This window comes from Melozone crissalis, unplaced genomic scaffold, assembly GCF_028551555.1.
Source record: "Melozone crissalis strain CALT ecotype California unplaced genomic scaffold, PUWL_Pcris_2 ptg000027l_1, whole genome shotgun sequence".
Classification (NCBI taxonomy): domain Eukaryota; kingdom Metazoa; phylum Chordata; class Aves; order Passeriformes; family Passerellidae; genus Melozone; species Melozone crissalis.
In genome coordinates this window covers 32,370,555-32,392,467 of record NW_026535805.1, presented here as the reverse complement: position 1 = coordinate 32,392,467, position 21,913 = coordinate 32,370,555, and the positions used below count along the sequence as shown (strand labels likewise).

Genomic DNA, 21,913 nt, shown 5'->3' with positions numbered 1-21,913 from the left:
CTTAAAGAAACCTAAAATATTAATTCATCACACCAGCCCCAGAGTAGACTCCGGGCTCTGAATTGGTGCCCAAATTTGTTACTGAAGGACAAAATAGGAACAGTCAGACGTCCCATGAGGTGCCAGAGCATTCAGTGTTCAATGGATCTTATGTCACCAAGCCTAGCCACCAAACAGGAATGTGCAGAGGGAAATCTCATGCATTTCTAGGGTGTCAGCACCTTGTGCTAAATGAAAGACAGGAAGCTCCTACACTCAGTATCCGGAGCCCTGAAATAATACCTTTTGAAAACAGGTATACACAGCAAGAAAGGCTCAGTCTTCTCTTGAGCATGATTACTAGATGGTGATGGAATCATCAGTAAATTTGAAAGGTTGGATCTTCCACCCCCAGAAGTGGAAATTAACCTCTTCCTCTGCCCAAGGAGGGATCCAAATCCATGTCAGTTTGAATATCCCCCACACCAGGAGCTTTTGAGCCTATATAGCAATTCAAGAAGGAAAATATTCCACCTCTCTTGAAGAACACAAGAGGAAGCAATTGTGTCTTTTCTTGTTAGTAATGGGAAGTCATTTATACTTGTCTCTGCTCTCAATCCCAGTTATCTAATTTATGCACAACTGTAAATGCTGCCTACAGAGGAGAAAATTACACCTCTTCTTGATGTCCTGTAGAAGAATACTGCTGCCAGAATAATACTCGTACAGAGATCAGACTTGTCAGTGTCTATGAGACATTCTCAGGGTAGACAAATTGATAAAGCCCTTAGGGGGATTTAGGGGAAAAAGTTATTTCTGAATCCTAGTCAGACTGAGACATAATAGAGATATATCTCCTGCCAAGGCTCAGATGTTGCCAAATCTGAATTACCTTTTTCACTATTTAAATAACCGAGTTCCACACACCCCAAACCTCCAGATTTGAAGAATTCTTTTCCCCAAATTGTTATTTTTGTAAAAAAACCCTCCATACTATTGTCATTTGAGAGACTAGGAGCACTTGGATAACTGGGCAAAAACTCAGGACTAACCCAAGGATGGTAGCAAACTTTCAGCTTCAGTTGTTACCAGTGAACATGATGAAGGACAGGAAGAGCAGGTGGACACAATGCCTCAGGGGCACGGATATGCTGAACTGTAAATTGCTAAATCCATGATTTGGAAACAGAATTTAATTACTGAGAAAGAAGAAGGGGGGGAAAAAGCTAGGAATGAGAACAAAGTTTCTCATAATTGGAGAGCTGAAGCTCTGAAAATCTTTTCGGTAGCAGCAAAGAGCCCAAACCTGGAGCTTCATAAATTAGTGAAGGGGACTAAGGACTGGAGTGAAATAATCCTAGATATCCTTAGCAGTTCCAGATTAATCTTTTTAAATCATGGAACAGAGAGTCAACAAAATCCCTTAGAGGCTAATCACAGTGACCCTTCTGTGGAACTAAAAATACTGTTAGAATACAAAAAAAAAAAAAAATAAAATCAGCCGGATCAAATAATAAGGCAGATGAAGCCAAATTTTGCTTCTAGTTCTTCAGATTTCACATTATGTATGGGTGAAGTTCCCAGTCTTGGCTGTAGTCTATAATTGATATGTTTCAAGCAAGTTTTGGACCATCTCCTCATTTCCTGCATGGTCACATAGAGGCACAAGTCCTCAAAATGAGTGGGAACATTTTGTTACATCTTACTAACAAATGGATGCTGACAGGAATCCTCCGTGTCCTGTCCTGCCACTCCTACAAGGAGAAGCCTGTGGTGCCAAATCATAAGGCTGCAAAGCCAGGGAAGCAGGGAAGTCTCACAGGCAGGGATGAGAAGGATGCCTTTTCTGCAGTGAGTGCTTCCTCTTTCTGCCGAAGCAACACCAAAAAAATGCATTTGAAACATAATTTTGCTTGCACCAGCACTAAGGCACGTAGCCAAAATGTGGTTCTCTTCATTTCTGTTCTGGTCCATCAGGAAAAGAGAATGATGGTGTTCCCATCTTTTTTTTTTTTTTTTTTTATAGAGCTGCTAGAAAATGGCAGATTTGTTCCTGGAAGGGCAAGTGTTCTGAAAGATAAAGCTGGTACTGCCCAAGCTTCCTGGAACATATTCAGGTCACTGTAAACAGCCTGATAATACTTTGAATCAATGACTCAAGATTAATAAAATTTCAGCAGGTAGGAACATCATAGGTAGAATGACCATGTGAACCTGGTAGCAATCCTGCAGGGATAATAATACCAGAAATTTGTATTGTACTTTGAATTTATTTTCTTTTTTAAAATTGTTTAAATAAAAGCAAACCCTTTTACAGGGAAACAAAAAAAAAATCAGGAGATCTGTCAAGGCTTCTTGATTTTCTCTTTGAAGATAAATAAGGTGCTTTTATGGTCATATATAGAGTCTTCTTCTAGGTAACTTCAGCCCATTGGAGACACTGACAGTCTCTGGAAACATCCAAAGGGACAGGAGGCCAGCTTTAATCATTTGCAGATAATATACTGTGCAACATAGAGAGACTGGGGAGAGCAATTCTACATGAGAAGGAAAAAGTACTGTATTCCTTGCAATTACCCATCTTCAAAGGAAATAAAGGCTTTGGTGGTATAAAAAAAAAAGTAAGAGTGGTGCTGTAGTTATGCCATATTTGCTGTATCCTGTGTGAATTAATTTCATTCAAGTATGAACTGTGCTTGTGGCTCTCTAATTTACATGATGTTGCTGAACAATTTTCTATAACGCCTTTTGAGAAGAACTTGGGGTTTTGGACAAATTGAATATTGTTCTCTCTTCCATGGAGACCATCCAGAGCCAATGACGCAGTTTTTTATAGTCCTTTTTAAATTTCATCTTATTTTTAGAGTGTAGAACTTTTTTTGTTGGTTGGAACCTATTCTTTTGCAGAGACGCATTGTTTGAGAAATCACAAGTGGCTTCACATAAGCCACATAAATCAGGAAGGATCAGAGACTGGGGAAGCTGTAGAGACTGTAGGAAAAGCTGAGGCTGGAGCATGGCACCATCCTGCAATGCAATAGATTGCAGCACATATCAGATTAGGTGGAAGAGCTACCTGCTGTTCAATATACCACATGCTTTTGCCATGCTTGTGGTGGAGGGAAGGGAAGAGCTGGGAGCTGCATTTGCTGCAGAACACAGCAACAACAGCAGGACACAAAGAAACAAATTGGCTGCACCCAGCCATGACAGAGCAATACTGCTGCTTCCCTGGGCAGAGGACGGCCATCTGCTGCCTCTCACAAAATGCAAGCCCTCCCATGTGGGCTCCAGCTCCAATCTTTAAATTCCCAAACCCTCTGACTCTAAGGACTGGGAAATAGAAACCTTAAGCCTGACTCCACTGAGGTCAGGCTTTTCCTCTCTCATGGACATCCCCAGATTGAGGACCACAGAGAGAGTCTCTGGAGAAGGCAAACTTGGTTTGTTTGTTGCAGCTTTCTGATGGTCACTATCCCATCACTCTCCATCTACAGCATATGGTTCTCACATCAATTTTCACTTGCTTCTGGAGAATACATTGTTCCCTGCTGTAGGAGCACTTGTCTGTGGCAAGGACAGCAAATGTACTGTAATAGGTATCTGGGTAGCTACTTCTACAGGTCTCACAGCATGCCCTCTGGTATCAGGAACAGTAGGTTTCTGGTACCTACTTTTAAAATAAATAAATAAACACATTACAGAGGCACAGAAATCTGCCTTGCCGGGGCTTCTGAGGCCAGACATGTGAGTTGGGCAGCTCAGGAGAAGTGCAGCTCTGTTCACATGGTGCTACACCCATGTAAATCAACCCAAGTAATCCAATGCTGTCACACAGATCTGCCTCAGATGTCTCTGCATCTAAGGCAATCCGAACCTGTGATAATCTTCCCAAAAACAATAAGGAGCTATTGAGAGTAACTCATACACTGATCTCCAAAGCAGACCAACCCAGGAGTGTTACAACCCAGTTTGTGGAGGAGGAACAAAACTTCAAAGCCCTGCAGAAAGCTTTGGGCAAGGCAGTACCTGTTTCCAAGGCTCCCTGCTGCCTGTGGAGCCCTCTGCCCCGAGGAGGGATGCAGGCCTGGAGATGGCTCAGGAGAGCAATGGATGGAGCTCTAAAGGGCAGGAGCTGGAGGGTCAGGCTGCCACCATGACCTGCTAACATAGTAAATGCTAATCAAGGCAGTGTATCTGAAGACACTGTTGTTTCAGCTCTTTTGTTCATTTGGTGCCCATGGTAATTTGTCTAAAGTCTGAAGTTTGCCATTTGGTAATTTTTGCATAGCTAATGAGAATGTACCCAAGTCCCCAACATCTTGTAGCTCTCTTTCTGTGTTTAGTCACCCCAGAAACTCTGTCTTCCAAATGTAGATACTAGACAGCCTCCAAAACACAAGAGATTTACAGTATGTGAGTACAGCATAGACTAATACTTACCAGAGAAATGAGTTAAACATTTTTTAGCAAAGCATGAAATCCAGATTTCTTCAAATGACCCCTCATTGTTGGTCTGTTTGATCCCATTGGATTAATCAATGAAACTCCCATAAACTAAACAAGAAGCACATAAAAAAAGCTGTTTACCACTCACTCTCCACGTATCTTCTGAAGTAAGGCATGCTCATACATGCTCAAGCCCACGTGTTCAGTAGCTCCACAAGCAGGAGTGTTTCTCCAAAGCATGTTAAAGAAAACCCCACACTTTATTCTCTCTTACTTGGTTCACAGTCAGAGGCAGATTTTTTTTCCTCTACCAAAGAGTAAAAGGAGCTGTCAGAAGTCCCAGCCCCATGTTCCATCTGCAATAAATTTGCTGAATTCATTGCAGCAGAACCCCAGACAGTACGAACCTGAGCTATAGCTCAGCTGAGCCTTTTGCTGCAAACAATACACCATGGGCTGGGAGGGCTTTTCTGCACAGGGTAAAAGAACATCTGGTGGCTGCTTTACAGAGGGACTCACTGCACCTTCTTTATCACACTTCTACACCTGCAATCTCTCTTCATTACTTCTTCTTCCTCTCTTCAGATACAAGTTATTATGAATTGTTAAAGAGTATTGCGTAATGTCTTCTCTTGAGAAGGATTTATCCACAGATGGAACCTGATATTAGATGAGGCAATGCTATCTGTCTGCCCTGACATGTTTGTGAAGTGCAAGCAATTCTATAATGCAATGATGCAGTTTTATCTTCTAGCAGCACATACAATTGCAGAGGATCATTCAACACTGTATTTTGATTGCCAAGTCTTTGGCCTGAGACCATCTCTTGTATAAGCAGAGCCTCATGCACTAGGGACCTCTTTTTGTCTGTGTCCTCCAGATACTTCTGGGATGAAAATTCTAAATATTATCAATCCACAAGACTGAACTCTTCCTGAGCCCTTCCACTCCATAAAGGTGGCATAATCCATTTGGTGTTGTGCTAATTGCTTTACAAAGTTAAATCTTTCTACTTTTACTACAAAAGCACAAGGAAAAAGTTAAAGCTACATGTCCAAGGAGAAACACAAACACACAGACATGGTATTTACAGAAATCCTGAGCGGATAAAACTCAGCTGCTGCCTGTCTCTAAAGTCCACAGTCTTTGAATCTTGTATCATCAGACCACCAACCACCTATAGAACTCCAGCCCTACTCCCAGTTTCCATCAGTGCATCCAACCATTGCAGCAGTCAGAAATTTGTCATATTGTCCCAGTTCTCTGCAAGGCACAGGAGACAAGGGTTGAGCTCTGAGCCGGCTGGCATAGCCAGAGGGGGGAGGATTCAGGTCCTGACATCGAGCCACAGATGCGACACACACATCCCCCATCCTGCTTTTCACAGCCCTGTTGTCTACACACAGCTCAGGGAAATCTGTACCCCAGCTACTCAGCACAGATACTCCTTGGGCTCCTGGGAGGGGCTGATCACCTTAATATAGGGGTGGAGAGCTCTGCAACTGGAGGAATAACTAAAACTAGGCTTTGTACCACTGGGTTTTTTTATGCCTTTGGAGTGTTCAGCCCTGCCTCTGTTCAGCTGTTAGTGCTTTAAACAGATCTTCCAGCCATGTGAATGAAATTATCATTGAATGTAGTAATTTCAAATCAGATCAAGCATGAGTCATTAAATTAAAATATATACAATCAATAGAAGTATTTTACTATTGTACTCTTGGGATTATTTCAGAGATGGAGTTACAGATTTCCATTAGATGTGGCTAACCTGATTTTACTAAAGAATTTTGCTGTTTTAAAACTCTCCTCTGTTGCCATGCATAAGACCTAGCTATAAAATCCTCCAGATCCTAATTTTCATCAACTTCAGAGTACCTTCTGTGCCACACCCTGAAGCACATCTATCATCCTGCAAAGCAAAGAGCTGGTGCCTGCAAAGGATGTAGAAGCAGAAAGCAAATGGTGGATACAACAAAGGGGAAGTGTTTAAGATCACTGCCTCCTATAGCTGTAAGCATCTCTTAGTGCTACACTGCAAGACATCAGCTCAGTTCCACACAAGTTTTGTGGAAATGATGTATGGAAGAAGTAAAATGGAGGTTTTGATGACTATCTGTTGACACAGCTTTGTACTGCGCTTGTAAACTGGAGTTTGTCTAGTAGCTGTCTGAGAGAGTTGGACCAGGTACATCAGTCAGTTGGACCAGGTACATACAGGGAATACTTGCTCACTCTTAGGAGCACGGTGTAAGTGGGCATTGCCTGTAATAATGACAGATACCACGTGTCCCTTTGTGATTACTGTGGTGTTTTATAGCAGAGGAGGTGAGAGAATCCAGTAGGTCATACACTCAAAAGCAGTCAGTTCTGGTGAACTTTTTCAGCAGAACTCAAAGACTTTGCAAGGACCTTTCTTTACCTCTAACTATGTTGAATCACTATTTTGGTGCAGCAGAGTAAATAAATTGCTGAAGGACAGGATTTATAAGACTTTTGAAGATGGAGTGTATCTTGAAGAAACTTTTATAGATGCTCCTCTTCAAGAATGCATACAAGAATGCTCCTCTTTTATAGATGCTCCTCTTTGAGAATGCATAAAGAAAACATACAAATCACCAAAGGTTTATCTTGCCTGGTATCCCATTTTCAGCAGCATCATGAGCAGGTTCTCAGGATGAGAGCAAGGGGCTGTGCATGGTACACCCTCTAAATACTCTCCCAGGCTGAACATATTTCAATCTCAAAGAACTTCCTGATTTATGTGAGGTTTTCTGTATTTATTAACCCTCAGGTACCTGGAGTACATGGGTGCGAGGAGTTCTCTTCACTGTGCCTATGACATAAAGGAAAGTTTCAGCTTCCACTGCATCCTTTGGCAGCAAGTGACACCAGTCTAATGCTTTCTGTGTCAAGGACATGTCTATTTGCTTTGAACCCAGAGCTACAGTACAACCCTCCCATTATATCAGATAATTCTTCTTGGAAAAAAAAAATATCATGAGAATTATAGTTGTACGTGAGACCCAGAAAAAACTAAGGGCCAAACATGGAAGAGGCCAGTCTGCCCTAGATGGCACTGAGTGGTCATGATAATTCTGCACCACTTGCAGTGTAAATATGGCTGGAAGGGTCAGCAGTGCAAGATCAGCCTGGGATTTGACATTATGAAATGCAGCAGAAAAGTGAAGAATAAGAGAATGTAACTTCTAGCTAAACTAAAGATTAATAATTTCAGATGCTGCTACAAGGAAGATGGGATGAGGAACCTGTCAAAGGACAGTCAGAAGGAGAAGGGCAGTTATTGCCTCAAGTGGATCTGCAACAGACTGAGGAAGTTTTCAGCCCCCACTGAGTTCCCCCAGTCCCCATTTCCTGTGCTGGACATTCCTGCCCCTGAACTTTGCCAAGTAGCAGATTCATGACTTGCAGACTGCATCTGACTGCAAGAGGCAGGTATCTCCCAGCACAGTGCTTGTGGTCACAGGGAGTGGGGTGAAAACTAATGACAAAATCATAGCAAGCCATATAGCACCAAGAGAAAAAACAGCCAGTTCGATCTCTCCGTTTCTGACATCCCTAAATGCAGGTAGACAACAATTCCTACAAGGAACAGTTCCAGAACGTGGGACATTGCAACAAACAAGGCAAAAATCCTGAGCTGCACCTCAGCAGCCCCTAAGACAGGTATATAAAATCACACTCCCCTCACAGGAGTTTTTATGCTTCTCTCTTCTGCCACAGCAGAAAACTGCAGTTTCATGTCTAACATTTCCTGATCAGGAGAGATGCTTATAGATCATGAGGGACCTGTTTGTCCTGAAACAGCTTTTTGCCAATCGATTTCATTGGCATTGTGGGACCATGTCAGTGTAGCAGAAGACAGCCAGCTCTTTGCTTGTTTTGAAGCCCATTGATCTCTGCAAATACACAGAAGTAACCCACAGTCCAAAATCAATGGATGAAACCCCCAAATACTCATGTGTCCTCTTACAAAAGTGAGTGACAGCAAAATTTCAGAGGGAGTGCAATTCTATTTACAGTTGAAAAGGTCCCAGCAATGAAAGACCTGGCTGTAGTCCAAGTCTGGTGGACTCTGTTTAAACATAGACACCAGCCCTGGAACACAGCAGCTCCTGTCACAACTGGAGTAACAAAAATGCCAACTTTGATGGATTGTCCAATCTTTATTTCACATATCAGATAGACCAAAAGCAAATGGAGAGGTTCATCTAAATCTTCACCTTTAAGAAAGCATGTTCGCAGGAAAAAAAAAAAAAAAGATTACTAAATTAACCTGGATGCTGTGGTAAAAATTTAAATCTACAATTCTGGATTTTTTTTTTTGTTTTAATCTTTCCTGGTAATACTGTAATGTGAATGCCAGTTGAGGCATTGTCACGAAAAAAAAATCCCAAACAAACAAACAAAACAACAACCAAACAAAAAAAAAACCTGGGGAGACATTTGCTCCTGAAGGAAAACAGGAGCAAATGAAATGGTTGTGAAGGTTTATATTTCATCTGGGTACACAAAGACAAAACAAGGCAGCAGATATATTTACTTCCAGCCTCACAGATCCCTGTATGTGGTGGATTTCTCCAACCTTGAAAGTACTGTGATGCATCGGGATGCTCATGGCTCAGACTCTGGTGAGCTCCCTGCACCTGCATTTGGGTCAGATAGCGGCACTGGATTTAAAATAATCAAAATTATTTATGTTCTTCTTGTTATTACTCAAATGTTTATTCATTATTCTGATTGAAAAAGGCTGAGTAACAGCACTGTAAATCTTTGGAAATGTGTCTGTGGGACTCCAGGTTTCTTTGCTTCCTTTGGCTTACCTTCTTCCCAGATAGCTTATAATACTTTATAGCTTGTATTACAACTCAAGCTTAGCATTTTTAGTTAAAATGAGAGCAGTTTTTTGCATGAATCTGCAAAACTGCTCCTGTGTGTCTCTACTGGCAGCCACCCACAATCAGACTTTATGCACCCTAATGCTGGAAATGCACTTACCTAAATTAGATATCCCATTGCAGCAGAGCTCACCGACGGCAGGGCAGATCAGCGCTGCCTGCACCCTGGGAATCAGCTGGCCACTCCTTATCTAGCAGCAGATTGAATTTGTGACATTTTTTATTCAAAGGCTCAGCTGTCAAGATGCCAGAATTGTTTGTCAAGTCAGCTTCAAGAATAATGGCAAATCCCTGACATTCTCAGATGGGTTTGAAGGTTCACTGTAGCAAAGCTGCTTTACAGAACTCATTCCTTATTACAGTCCTTACCTTTACATCTTCTTTTTCCCAGCCACTTGGAAGGCAATGAAAATAAGGCAGCACCCAACCTAATCCATTCCATACACTGAATGATTTTGCAAGCTCAGCAGGAGTTGTATTGCCTGCAGGAACTCTCTTCTGAAATAAATCTTTTCTTCTATAAAAACTATTAGTGCATTTGCATATTTCCTTTCAGAAGCACAGAGGGAACTACGCCTGGAAAAAAAAACATAATAAAAGAAGAATTTTGCTGCAGTAATAGCCTATCTGGACTGCACAGGTAAAATTTGTGCTGTTTCTTTCCCTTTCCATGATACCACTTTGCAGCTGAGCTGACCTGTTACCCTGCATAGGGAGGGATTGGGTTTTCATGTGTCAGCTCCCTGTAAGGAGCTTTGGAAAAGGGGCAAACCCCTGACCCCACAGGAGAACACTCACCTATGCAGCTGTAGTGTCCAGAGGGACTCTCCAACAGCCTCTGCAGTCACAGCTGTGCATGTTTGAGGGTGCCAGCAGGGCCCTGGCAGCTGGTGGCCCTTCCCTGGAGTCATGGTGCTACACAGTGCCATGGAACACATCAAACTGACAGAAACTCCTTTCTCCTGCAGCAGCAGCTTTTACTGTCAGCTGTATTGCCACAGCAACGTCACCTAATAGATTTGGGGCAGAGGGGCTCTTTCTTTGGCTTTGCATTGCTGGAATTCTGAGTGGCAGCTTTTCAAGCACAGATCTCTGCTTGGCAGGATAGAAAATAATCCTAAAATCCACCTCTAACACTCTCCTTGGCTTGGGTAGGTGGAACACCAGACACTGGTGAGTCTCTAGTGCAGCAAAATGTTTTCATTTAGGCTCATGTCCTACTGAATGAAGGCTTGGTCAAGGCACAAAATGCAGAAACATTTTAGGGCAATGAATGAGAGCATTCCTGAATGCAAGGAAGGGCTGTGGTGACTGCTCTATATTGCCACCTAGGAATCTGTCCACAGTGCAGCTTTTCTTTAAAGTTTGCCAAATTATGTGCCAACATATTGGACCTATACAAAACACAAAGAGAAGCCCCACTAAAAAATAATCTCTGTTTTCATACCATGCTTTAAATGCAGAGATGCAGCAAAGCCATCTTGGCTGTGAAGGTCTTACTCACTGTGTTTTTTATGATGACTATGAATCTGAATGAATCTGCAATGAACCTCAAGTACAGAACAATGTGTCCTTATTTTTGACCCTGAAAGTGGCATCTGACATTTTTTGGCTGCTGGCTGCTGGTGTGTGCCAGGCACAGGACTCTGGGTGTTGTGCCCTACCTGACCAGTGACAGGGAGACAGGCAGAGGTGAAGCTTTCAGAAAGAAAAGTAAAGAACAGAAACCTCCATCAAGACCAAAATCAGCAAATTTTGAGGAAAGGCACTGAAGTAGATAAAGATGAGGAAACTCTAAAACTTGGGTAGCAAATAACCCAAACTTCTTCTGCAAAACCTTCTCTTGTCATCATATTGCAAGGCTCCCATACCCTCTCGGTGATTTCTCAGGGGCAGCTCCTCACAGCACTGACTCCCTCTTCTTTATTGTACAGCCAACAAACTCCAGCTCTCTTCACAGCACAACCAACAAACCCCAACTCCCTCCCCACCCAGCTAACCCACTCTTTTGTAGCACTCTTCTTATGGGAAGCAGCTGTGGCCTGTTAAGGGCAGGCCTGTTCCTGATCTCTGGTGATTAGCAGGGCTGCAACTCCTCAGGGGTGAGACTACCTTCTGCACTATTCTCTTACTTTCTATCTCTCCACAACCTTCCACTGAAAATGCAGCTCTAGCTGTCATTTTCCTCCTCTACATCACTTAGATATTGCTTAGCTTCTTTCCTGAATTGTGGCATTGAATATTTGGAGCAGCTATAAAAGATCTTTATGGGTATACAAGCAAACTTAATCACTGTTAAGTAGATTCCCCAGATAGAAAAATAAAGTGTTCTGCTTGTGTTGGATGACAGAGCTGGATACAGCACGAATGACATTGTACTGGTTTTATCAAGCCACTGCAACATGCAGGTGTTGGATGAAGAGTTCAGCATTTAGAAGGTACCCCAGGACATGACCAGGTATTACAGATGATTCTGCTCATTCATACTATCTATTAACAAAAAAAAAAAAAAAAACAAAACCCAAAAATAAACCAAAAACACACAAAAAACCACAAACCCCCCCCCAAAAAAAACCCAAAAAACCCCAAAACTGAACAATATTGAAATATTGAAAGTCCAACCCCGCCTCAGGAATCCTGCTGGAAATGTGCTGGTGACTTGGCAGTGAGTGATTCTTCACAGAGACCTGCATCCCAGCTTCCCTAAGTCAAGCAATTTCTCCCATAGCTCCAGGCAAATGCTTCCCAGTCTCTTTTCTTTCAGAAAATGTTGTAAATCCCAGGGTCAAAACTGTGTGGCTGTGCACTCAGCTGTGGTGTGTTTTGTGTGCATTAGCCTTCTGATATTCAATGAAGAATCACTCAGTGGCCTCTTGGCCACTGTGCTTAAGGAAACCTACTTTTGTTCCTGTAAAATCGTGATAAGGGAATATTTAGCTGGTTTTCATATGTTTGTAGTAACATATATTGTGGAACACTTTATCTGTTCTCATGAACGTTCACTCACTCAAGAAGATGCACTGACAAAGGGAACCTCTCTGCCTTTCAGACCCCAGGTTTGCTTGTGGCTTGAGAAACAGAAAGAAAAATTCATATTCTACCTTTTAACCAGGTGCACATGTTTTGGAATTAGACTAACCATAAGGACAAATTTGCAGAGATACTCTGAAGACAAAAAGTGCACTTAACAGAATTAAGACAATTCAGGACATGAGGAGTTAATGGTGATACACACGACAGCCTTTAGCTGTTTTCATCTACTGATGATACTGAGCATTATTTACAGCAGCTGGTAAACCTGCCTGGTTTACTATTACGGCCAGTTCCAAATCATTATTCTCTCTCATTTGACCCCCATGTCAGGCAAGAAATGGTCTGTGTCTTCAGAAGTTATTGCTGTTTATCAGAGAAATCCTGAATTCTGTTAAACAATTGTTGGGATCTTCTTGTTTTGTCAGGAACAAAATCAATAGCACCTAATAAAAAAATACTGTAATTTTGAGAACAAAGCTGACATTGCTTTTACTTGATAGAAGACAAACTTATTAACAAGATTAATGTGCCCAGAGCAAAATTTCTTACAACTGTCCAGTAAAAAAAATAATCACAGAACCACAAAGAATAGATGCAGCCATCTTTCCTCCAGCCAGCTCACTCACTCTGCCTCCCTCCTTCATGTCCACTGCTCTTCCAGAGTCCAAATTCAAGTGCATTCACTGCAGATTCATCTCACTTTTTGGCCATTGGTTTCTAATGCTGTCACTTTTTTTTTTATTCAAGAACATTTTTCTTTTCTGCAAACTATCACATATTCTCCATTCATCCTAACTTGTAGCTCACATATTTTCCCCATCCATCTTTATCCCATCCCATGTACCTCTTTGAGCATTGCTTTCATGCTCTGAGTTTTCAATTCAAGCTGCCTCTCTTCTGTTCAAACACAAATCCAGCACTGAAGAAAGCTAGTGTGACTGGCTTTTTTAAGTCTCAACCTACAAAAAAACAGAGCCTGGCTCAACAGCAGGTTTATAGCCTTATTACTTAAAATGTTGTTACTACAGGAAGATCTCCTCGTTCTGTGTGTATAATATCTCCCTGGGGGCAGGCCCAGCCAGGTTTCAGTGCTGGCTGTGTGGCAGAGGAGGGGCCCTCACTCCAGCACCTGTCCCGTGCACAGCCCAGCTCCACAGGACACTGGGACACAGCCCGGGCACCGCTCCACGAGAAGCTGGGACACAGCCAGGGCTGAGCTATATAGGGATCTGGGATGCAGGGAGCTGGTGGGCAGAAACACGCACAAAGGTAGAAAGAAGCAATCTGGACATTCAAGATCCTGCTGGTCTATCCCTTCCTTGCCCTTCTAGAAAAAAAAGCAGGAGAAGCCTCTTTGGCAAGTCCTCCATCACTAGCAGTGATTTTCAGGATGGACACGGGAAAAATATTTGGGAAAAACAGCAGCAACAAAAGAAGAGAAAAGAGGGCATGTGCATGCTCATCAATTCCTGACAGAAACAGGGTTGAAGTGAAAAGCTTCCCGACGACCTTCAACAAGCAATTGAAGCATGAACACAGCAGCTCATTGAGAGCAGAGCTGATTGCCTCCACTGCACTTAGAGACTCCAGTCAGAAAAACACAGAAGAAACCTCGAAGTAATACATGAAATTATACAGGACACAGGCAGAGAGGGTTAAGGTGTTAACCCTTCACCATGATTAGCAGCAAAATGCTCAAATGTTAATTTAGAGACCAGAACTGAAGGGCTTGCATCTTTATGCCTACTAAAGCCTTTGCAGCAAACAGAATTACAAGAGGCTATTAAACACTGGCAATAAACTATCCCTGGACGTATGCAGGGGTCTGAAGTGTTGGTTAGTAAACTGTAAAATTTCTCTCATTCTCAGATGGCTCTTTGTAGGTTGCTGCATATTTTCCATGTGGAAGTGATGGCAAATTAGTGATTATGCAAATTTTTAATTTATCCTTAGAAATTTTAACTGCACCTGCCTCAATATAAACGGTCCTCTCTTTAATTTCTTAGAGACAAGAATGCATTTCAAAAAAGATAGCCAGTCTGGCTTTTGTTGTCCTGCTGCATGTGTATTTGTGTGCGTGCATGTGCGCATACGTGCACGTCTAAGAGTGCTACAGCAGGTGTTACTCAAGGATGTGTTGACACTGAAATTCCTGTTTATTCTCAAAGCAGTCATTGTGCATCAGGTTCATTTATTATCTGACAACAAGGATGGTCTCCTTCTCTAGACCAACCTGCAGGCACATTTGTGTGGAGCTCTAAGATGAATTCAGCAATAACCACCGACCGCAGCCTGGTCTGGCACAAGCCAGTTTCAGCCACAGGCGTATTATGTACCTTTCATCCAAAGCAAACAGGTAAAAATTAATGCTTGAGTCATCTCCTAGTGCTGCCGTGCGACATAGATGATAATACAAATACTTAACATTGTAAAATGAAATTAATATTATGTCCTTTAACAATGTTGTCATTTTATAATGGAACTATTAATAACGAGCTTCATCTTACTTTTATTAATTCTAGAGTTATAACAGCTACACCAGTGACATTAAATTATCTTAAATATGTAACCAAAAAAATCACCACTGAGAACCACTGAAATTTTGAGCTGTACCGAGGTTCCAGCACTTCAGAATCCTCTGCTCCTTTGTCTGTCCTTAGCCCCTCTGTCCGTGACAGTATTTATAGTGTGTGGTCACATGTTGAGGAAACTTGGATGGTATAAAGGCACAAGAATAACTATAAATGAAGCAAAAATGAGCACCCTGGAGTAGCAACAATAAGAAAAGCAGAAAGCTTTTGGAAAGCAGTGCATTTTATTCCCACATCTCATTCTACCGTCTTCCGCTGACGCTATTAAAATACCTCAGCACGAGGCAGTATTTTCATTTTATTGTGCGACAGTGTCTGTTACTGAAAAACTGGATTGCATTTGCCAAATTCCCATTTTAATTTAGGGAATTTACAGGTAAAAACAGAATACAATATAATCACATTTCGACTATACATGCAAATGTACAACATGGTAACAGCAGCTTTTTCAATAGTCAAAACTGTTTGAATTTCCACAGAGTTCTACTAATAGTTTAACAACAGTAAGTGGCAAAACATTTACCCTCCACACAGGAAAAAGTCCTGAAACAAGAGTCCAGTGGGAGAGCTTCCTAGAGCACGTGTCAAACACGGTATGTGCACTACAGCATCTAAGACTGGCATCCAGGTGGTAAGAAGATCCACATTTTTTGTGGACAGAAAACACTGAGCACAGTGAGGACAGATCAGAATTGTGTGTTTCTCTCCAGCCATCTGTATGATTACAATGCAGTTCAATATCGCAATGAGTTCGGTAACACAGCAACTATAAGTAATAGGCACAAACTTCTTTAGCCTAGGATGCATTTGAAAAACTAACAAAAGCCCTATTATATTAGCCTAGAAACAATAAATAGTACTTTTATTGAAAAGATCCCATATGGACCTCGAACAGAAGGTAAACGTATTTTGGCAAACAGCCAGTACCTCTTAAACACAAGCTATACATAACATGTGATGTACAGAGCTCCCTGCCCTGTCCCCCAGCTCAGCAGCTCCAGGCTTTTAGCATAAATGTCCTTTTAGCCTTCTCTTTCAAAATTCATGGGTGATGCCAGGTCAGCCAACTTCTGCAATCATTCTGAAAACACACTGCCACAGCACCTGATGTTTCTGCCTGCATTTATTGACAAGAACCTAAAGCTCCCCCAGAGAGCAGTTTTGCAAATATTCCCTGCTGGGCAAATTGCTCACTTCAGACTGAACACGCTGTGAGGCTAATGCTGCCTGCTCAGCTGGAGAGAGCACTGGGCCAGGCACTCGTTAATTAGGGCTGTGGGAATAGCTGATTTTCAGTTCAGTGGCTTAATAGATAATAGTAAATAATTATTAATAACAACAATAACAATATTGAAAACAACAACAACAACAAACTTGGTTCATTTTTTTTAGAAAATGGTAACAACTTGTTTCAGTCTGTTGTCAAGGTGGCCTCAATGGCTGCAGCACCCTTTTGGGGTGAGAAGTACTCACAATCAAATCTTTTCTCTGTCTAGTTCCACCCAAGTACTCCCACCTACCAAACGGGTATCTTCAGGCAAAGAAACACTCAAACATTTGTTTCCACAGTCTTCTCAGTTAAACAGATGTGGGACAAAATACTAGTGTATTCAGCTGAGCCTCGCTGGAGTGCCTGCTTCCCACTTCCCACAGGGGCGCTTGAGTTCCCAAGGGGAAAGGCAGCTCTGCCCCTGGCAGCCCATGGGGACAGGGACAGTCAGGGCACTGGGGAGCTGCCTCTGCCAAAGCCATGGGTGTCCCTGTGCCGAGCACACTGAGCATCCTGCTCCCCAGGCACTCGGCCATGGGATCTGCCGGAGCCCCGGGCAGTTCCAGCTGCCTGCCCGCGCTTTGTTCCACAGGACAGCCCAGCACAGGGACAGTGGGGGCGGATATGTACAACGCCATGTACCAGCACGTGGCCAGGATTAGCACAGCTGACCTGCAAAAGCACCCCTGGGAACTTCAGAGCTGCTGTCCCCAGCTCTGCTCTCAGCCTCTGCTTGTGACAGAATGAATGGAGAGGACACCTGGGTTCCAGTCCAGGCTCTGATTCATCTGACTTTAGGGTACCAGGAGGGATAACACAAGGCACACACTTTCCCCCTAAATTTTTATAGCCCTCCCAAATCCAATCGATACATACCAACATTTCCAAACTCTTTATTTGAGTCAAGCTAATATTCCAAATGCTACTTATAGTTAAAGCTCATAGACAAGGATCCTTCTTTTGCCAGCCAAAGCTTCTCAGAAGCTCAGATCTGGTTCTGCTTTCACGTACACCACCACAAGACTAAAGGATTTCTACTGAAGACACAAAGCACCCAAGGTAAACCAGGTCCAAGGCTTAGCCTGGAGGGCTTCAATTCATCAGACAAGAGAGTGATTTTACACCAATATAACTGAAGTGGCACAACCTCTAGCTTTGTTGTAATTGTACTGACACGGAGGAGCACAAAAAAGTACAGTTAAATACGAGTTTATATTGTAGGAATTGGTTACGTAGAGTACCTATAATTGGATGGATACAGATACAGAAGCACACTGACAGCCTCCAAATGTGTTAAAATCACTAGGCTCCAGACACAATCTAAGGTATAGGCCACTGCTGTGTCACTGGTACTGCCAAGTATCCCAGTGGCATTGATATCCCTCCTATTCCCAGCTGCTGGGCAAGCCCCTTCCCCTTACCCAGCTCTCTCTGTGTCTGCAGCAGAGTGTCAGCACCTTAGCTGAGGTGGGTCTAAAGTGACATACTGAAAGCAGCTGAAAGCAAGCCCAAAGCATGAGCAAACTATGATCTTTTGCTTTTTGACAATGAGGTAAAGTCATCCTGAATGATTTGGATTTGTAAGCATTGATGTGGAAATGTATGCTCTGCCTTCCCCCTGTACAGAAAACCAGGTGTCTGTCCTCAAACAATAGGTTTTCAAATTTGCTTTTTAAGGGTTTGGTAGCTCTTCATTTTCTATCAAATAATCCTTCTTTATATAATTAGCACCCCTCACCAACCTCCATACTCCAAGATAGGCTTCTTTCAGCGAGCTTCTGTTCACTTCTTGTGTGACGGTGGATTTTCCCTGAGCCACAAGCGCCGTGGCTGATTTCTCAGTGACGTCCCTCTCTTCCTCTCCACTCTGTCTCTGCCCTGTGGATGATCCTTCCACCGCTGCTTCCTCGGCCCCCTTCCCCTGGGAAATTGTCTCCATGGCAAACAGAGCTTGGTCCCCAGCCTGCCTTTTCCCCTCCTCTTCTCTAGCTTCTTTCTCCAGGTCCTCATAGTTGCTTTGCCGCCTGGTCTCAACGTACTTGGCCACGCAGTAAATGACAGACCCCAAGGTGTTGACCACAACCCCAGCTATAAATAACTTTGTGGGCTCCACATCATTGAATGCCACCATGCCTACCGTGATGGTGGCTATGCTCTTCACCACCCCTACAAAGCTGGTGGTCACAGCCGAGTTAATGTAGGTGCAGTGAAGGGTGGTGAAGTTCATGGCACAGCTAATCAGGACACAAGCAATAAAGATGCATACCATGGCAGGGTCCTTCCAGCCTGGGAAGGACCAGACGTTGATGGAATCCATGCTGGCAAAGGAGCAGATGATGAGGAAAGGGGTGGCCGAAACAGCGATGGCATACTGAGCTGTCAGGGGTCCATATTCACTGTCTACACTGGTTTTCTGAATGAGCACCAGGTAGGCAGCGTGTATCAGCACGGCCAGCACGCCTGTCACATAGCCCATAGCGTCCCCAGTCAGGTCACCAGCTCCTGTCACGAGAGAGTCACAGAGAGAAATAAGCATAGGTGGTGCACGGAGAGAGCACCGTTCTGGACGAGAGGGATATTTAGGAAACAGGCATTACTGCACTTTCCATAACCCCGAGGATTTGTCATGCTTGTCCAAGTCTTGCCTCCCAACAAATCTCTTATGTATTTTTTAAAGCTGCAAACATATTGAGTGTTTTTTCATACCCCCTCTAAATCCCCAGCCAAAATCAGATTGCCTTCTCCCTTTTGTGAAGACACTGTGGAAAATCTGTGGCTGAAACCACACACACACACACACAGAGCGACCCTGAGCATCCTCTTGCCAGCACAGACACACGCCAGCTCTGGCTGCCTGGGCTGCCTGCCCTCCAACCCACTGGCCATTCTGCACCCTCTAGTCATGAAGCCCTGTGGGATTCCTGAAGGAACACCTCCCTCCCGAGCCCCCTGTCAGTCTCTTTGCCGACTAAATTACACGCTCTGCATGTGCTCTGCTGTCTGAGGCAGCCCTCAGCCCAGGAGCGCTGTCGGGACACAAAGTGCCAGCTTTGCCTCCCACCCCACCCACCCCTCGGCTGGACAGCAGCACGGGTCCTGCTGGCCCCAGAGGGCTGTAGCTCACCCCTAAGTTTGCACCTGCCCTTATGAGACCACACTCGCCCCAGCAAGGCAGCAGTTGTCCCACGGGCTTGCAGCTGCTCTCAGAACATTACATCTACCCCTTTAGGTTCACCCACCCGCCATAAGGCTACAATTCCCTCCATAAGGTTGCACTTTCCCTGGTAGGGTTGCAATAAGGTTGCAGCTACTCCTGCTCGGGCCCGCGTAAGGATGCACCTATCTCCAAAAGGTTGTACCGAGCCCTCCAACAATGCGCCAGTCAGAGCGGGGCTGCATCCAGCTCTGCAAAGCTGCACCTGCCCGCCCGTGAGGCTCCGTGGGGCCGCAGCTGTCCCCCAGCACTGCCCGCACCCCGTATCCTCGCGTCTTTCTCCAGGTCCGGCCCCCGAAGCCCGGAGGGAGCGGGTACCGCCCGTCCCGCCCCGTCCCGTCCTATCCAGTCCCGTCCCGTCCCGCCCGGTGCCCTCGGTGCGGTCGCGCTCACCGGCCAGCGCGGCGCCGCAGGTGGTGATGAGGACGGCGACGAGGACGCCGGGCGATGGCATGCCGTCGCGGAGCACCAGGGCGCCGGTGACCAGCGTGACGAGGGGCAGGCAGCGCTTGAAGACCACATACATGGGGAGGCTGAGGCCGCGCAGCGACCACAGGGTGAGGGTGGACTGCAGGGTGGCCAGGGCGGCCACGGCGGCGAAGGGGCGCGCCAGGCGGGGCCCGAAGGGCGGCAGCGCCGCCAGCCCCCGCCGCCGCAGCGCCTCCAGCCCCAGCGCCGCCGCCGCGCTGCTGAGGCACTGCAGCAGCGTCAGGAAGGCGAAGTGGTAGCGGGCCAGCAGGAACTTCAGCAGGATGTTCAGCGAGCCCGAGCACAGCCCGTGCGCCACCGCCACCGCGACGCCCCGCGCCCGGCCCCGCCAGCGGAGCATCCTGCCCGCGCCCGGCCCCGCCGCCGGGCCCCCGGCTCTGCCGCCCGCCCGGCCACCCGCCGCGGCGGCGGCGGCGCGGGGGGACGGCGACGAGCGGAGGCAGGGGGCGGGAGGAGGCAGGACGCGCTCCCGGCAGGGCGGCCGCCGCCCCCGACGTGTCCCCCCCGCGCCGCCCCCAGCGTGGCTCCCCTCCTATCCGCGTCCCCTCCCCGCCCCCGGTGTGTCCCCGCGCCATCCCCGGTGTGTCTGCGTCCCCGCTCTCGGTGTCCCCCATCCGGCCGCCCCCGCCCCCCGCGTTTCCAGGCTCGTCCCGCGGTGTCCCCCGGAGCACGCCCGGCTCGGCGGGGACGGGAAGCCCCCGCTGTCCGCAAGCCCTCCCGACCCCGCTCGGGTGCAGCAGGACGGGCAGCGGGAGCGGGCACTCAGGTGCTTTCCCTGCCCTGAAAGCCGCGGGGCGCCCGCAGCTCCGTAGCCGAGTGCCACCGGCCCGAAAATAATGTGGAAGAGCCGTGGGAAACCCCATGTCTCCAGGAACGGGGAGATCGGTGCAGATCCGCGCATTCCCAAGCAGGGAATACCGTTTTTCCTACTCTCCAAAAGTATCCGGCCTCCCGAGAAAAAGCATCTACCGAGCCTGCCGGCAGCATCCCTCCCACTGCCCCCCTGCTGCCTCGGCTTCTCGGGCTGCGAACGGCAGAGACGGGGACCGCTGCTAAGAAAAGCAAGGAGAACCGGGTTCTAGCAGAGGGAATTGCCTTGAGAAGTCACCAACACCTGGTAGCCACACAGCTTTCAAAAGTGATGTTTTAAAGTCTGGTAAAGCTTAAATAAACTGATGGTTTCTCCCGACTTTACAGATGAAAGTTTTAACAGGAGATGGCAATAGACCATATCGACTCCAAGGAAAAGGCAAAGCAAAAGCAGTTCTCACGGGCAGCCAGTCCCCTCTACCACTCTCCTGCAGTGTCAGGCAACACAAGGGAAGGAAAAACTATAATTTTATTCAGAGCTACCTTATAATCATCCATTGATTTCTCTCATCAGGGCAGGCAGGGTAAAGGACACAGGGCAAGGTTTATAAAATGAAATAAGGTACACATTAAGAATGAATGTCTGAAGATGAAAACTGGTAATGCAGGAAAAGAAACGGTAGGTACTGAAGACCAAGCCTGGTTTCAGAGCCCAATGGAGAAATGTGCCAATACATTTACATCAGCCTCTATTTGGACTCACCCCAAGCCCACATGCAACACAATTTAAAGAAAAGTGTGGATCACCTTGACAGTGTTTGCACATGGGATAAAAACTGCCAGGTAAGTGCAGATGGAAAAAAATCAGACTGTGCTTTCGGGAAATTCTGTAGTAATTTGGACTATACCTGAGTGTACCCTCTGGCAGAAACAATTTTGTCACCTCACCAGTGAAATTATCACTAGAGAAGTGAATCTCTGACATTGCAGAGTATCAGGCTGAAAAACTGCTTTGGGGGCTAAATATTTCCTTGACTGAAACACAAAAACAAATGTATCAGAAACAAAAATTTTAATAGACTATTTCATTTGTATAGACTGTAGAATGATCATCCTAGTCCAACTGCCTGACCAATTCAGGGCTGAGCAGAAATTAAATCAT

The 21,913-nt window shown here is 45.3% G+C and overlaps 1 protein-coding gene across 1 annotated transcript; it reads right to left on the bottom strand.

Moving 5' to 3' along the window:
- Nucleotides 1–15,015: 15,015 nt before the first annotated feature.
- Nucleotides 15,016–20,281, bottom strand: SLC35D3 (solute carrier family 35 member D3). Its single transcript, XM_054279634.1, has 2 exons — nt 19,846–20,281; nt 15,016–18,740 (listed from the first exon to the last, which is right to left on the bottom strand). Exons 1-2 carry the CDS (start codon nt 20,279–20,281, stop codon nt 17,911–17,913), a joined length of 1,266 nt encoding a protein of 421 aa, XP_054135609.1. The 3' UTR covers nt 15,016–17,910.
- Between the last annotated feature and the right edge of the window lie 1,632 nt (nt 20,282–21,913).

What these genes read in the sequence shown, in the direction of transcription:
- SLC35D3 (XM_054279634.1), bottom strand. Translation starts at nt 20,281, where the DNA reads ATGCTCCGCTGGCGGGGCCGGGCGCGGGGCGTCGCGGTGGCGGTGGCG. An exon ending in CTGCGGCGCCGCGCTGGCCG is followed by an intron (nt 18,741 to 19,845) that starts GTGAGCGCGACC and finishes CTCTCGTGACAG; the next exon opens with GAGCTGGTGACCTGACTGGG.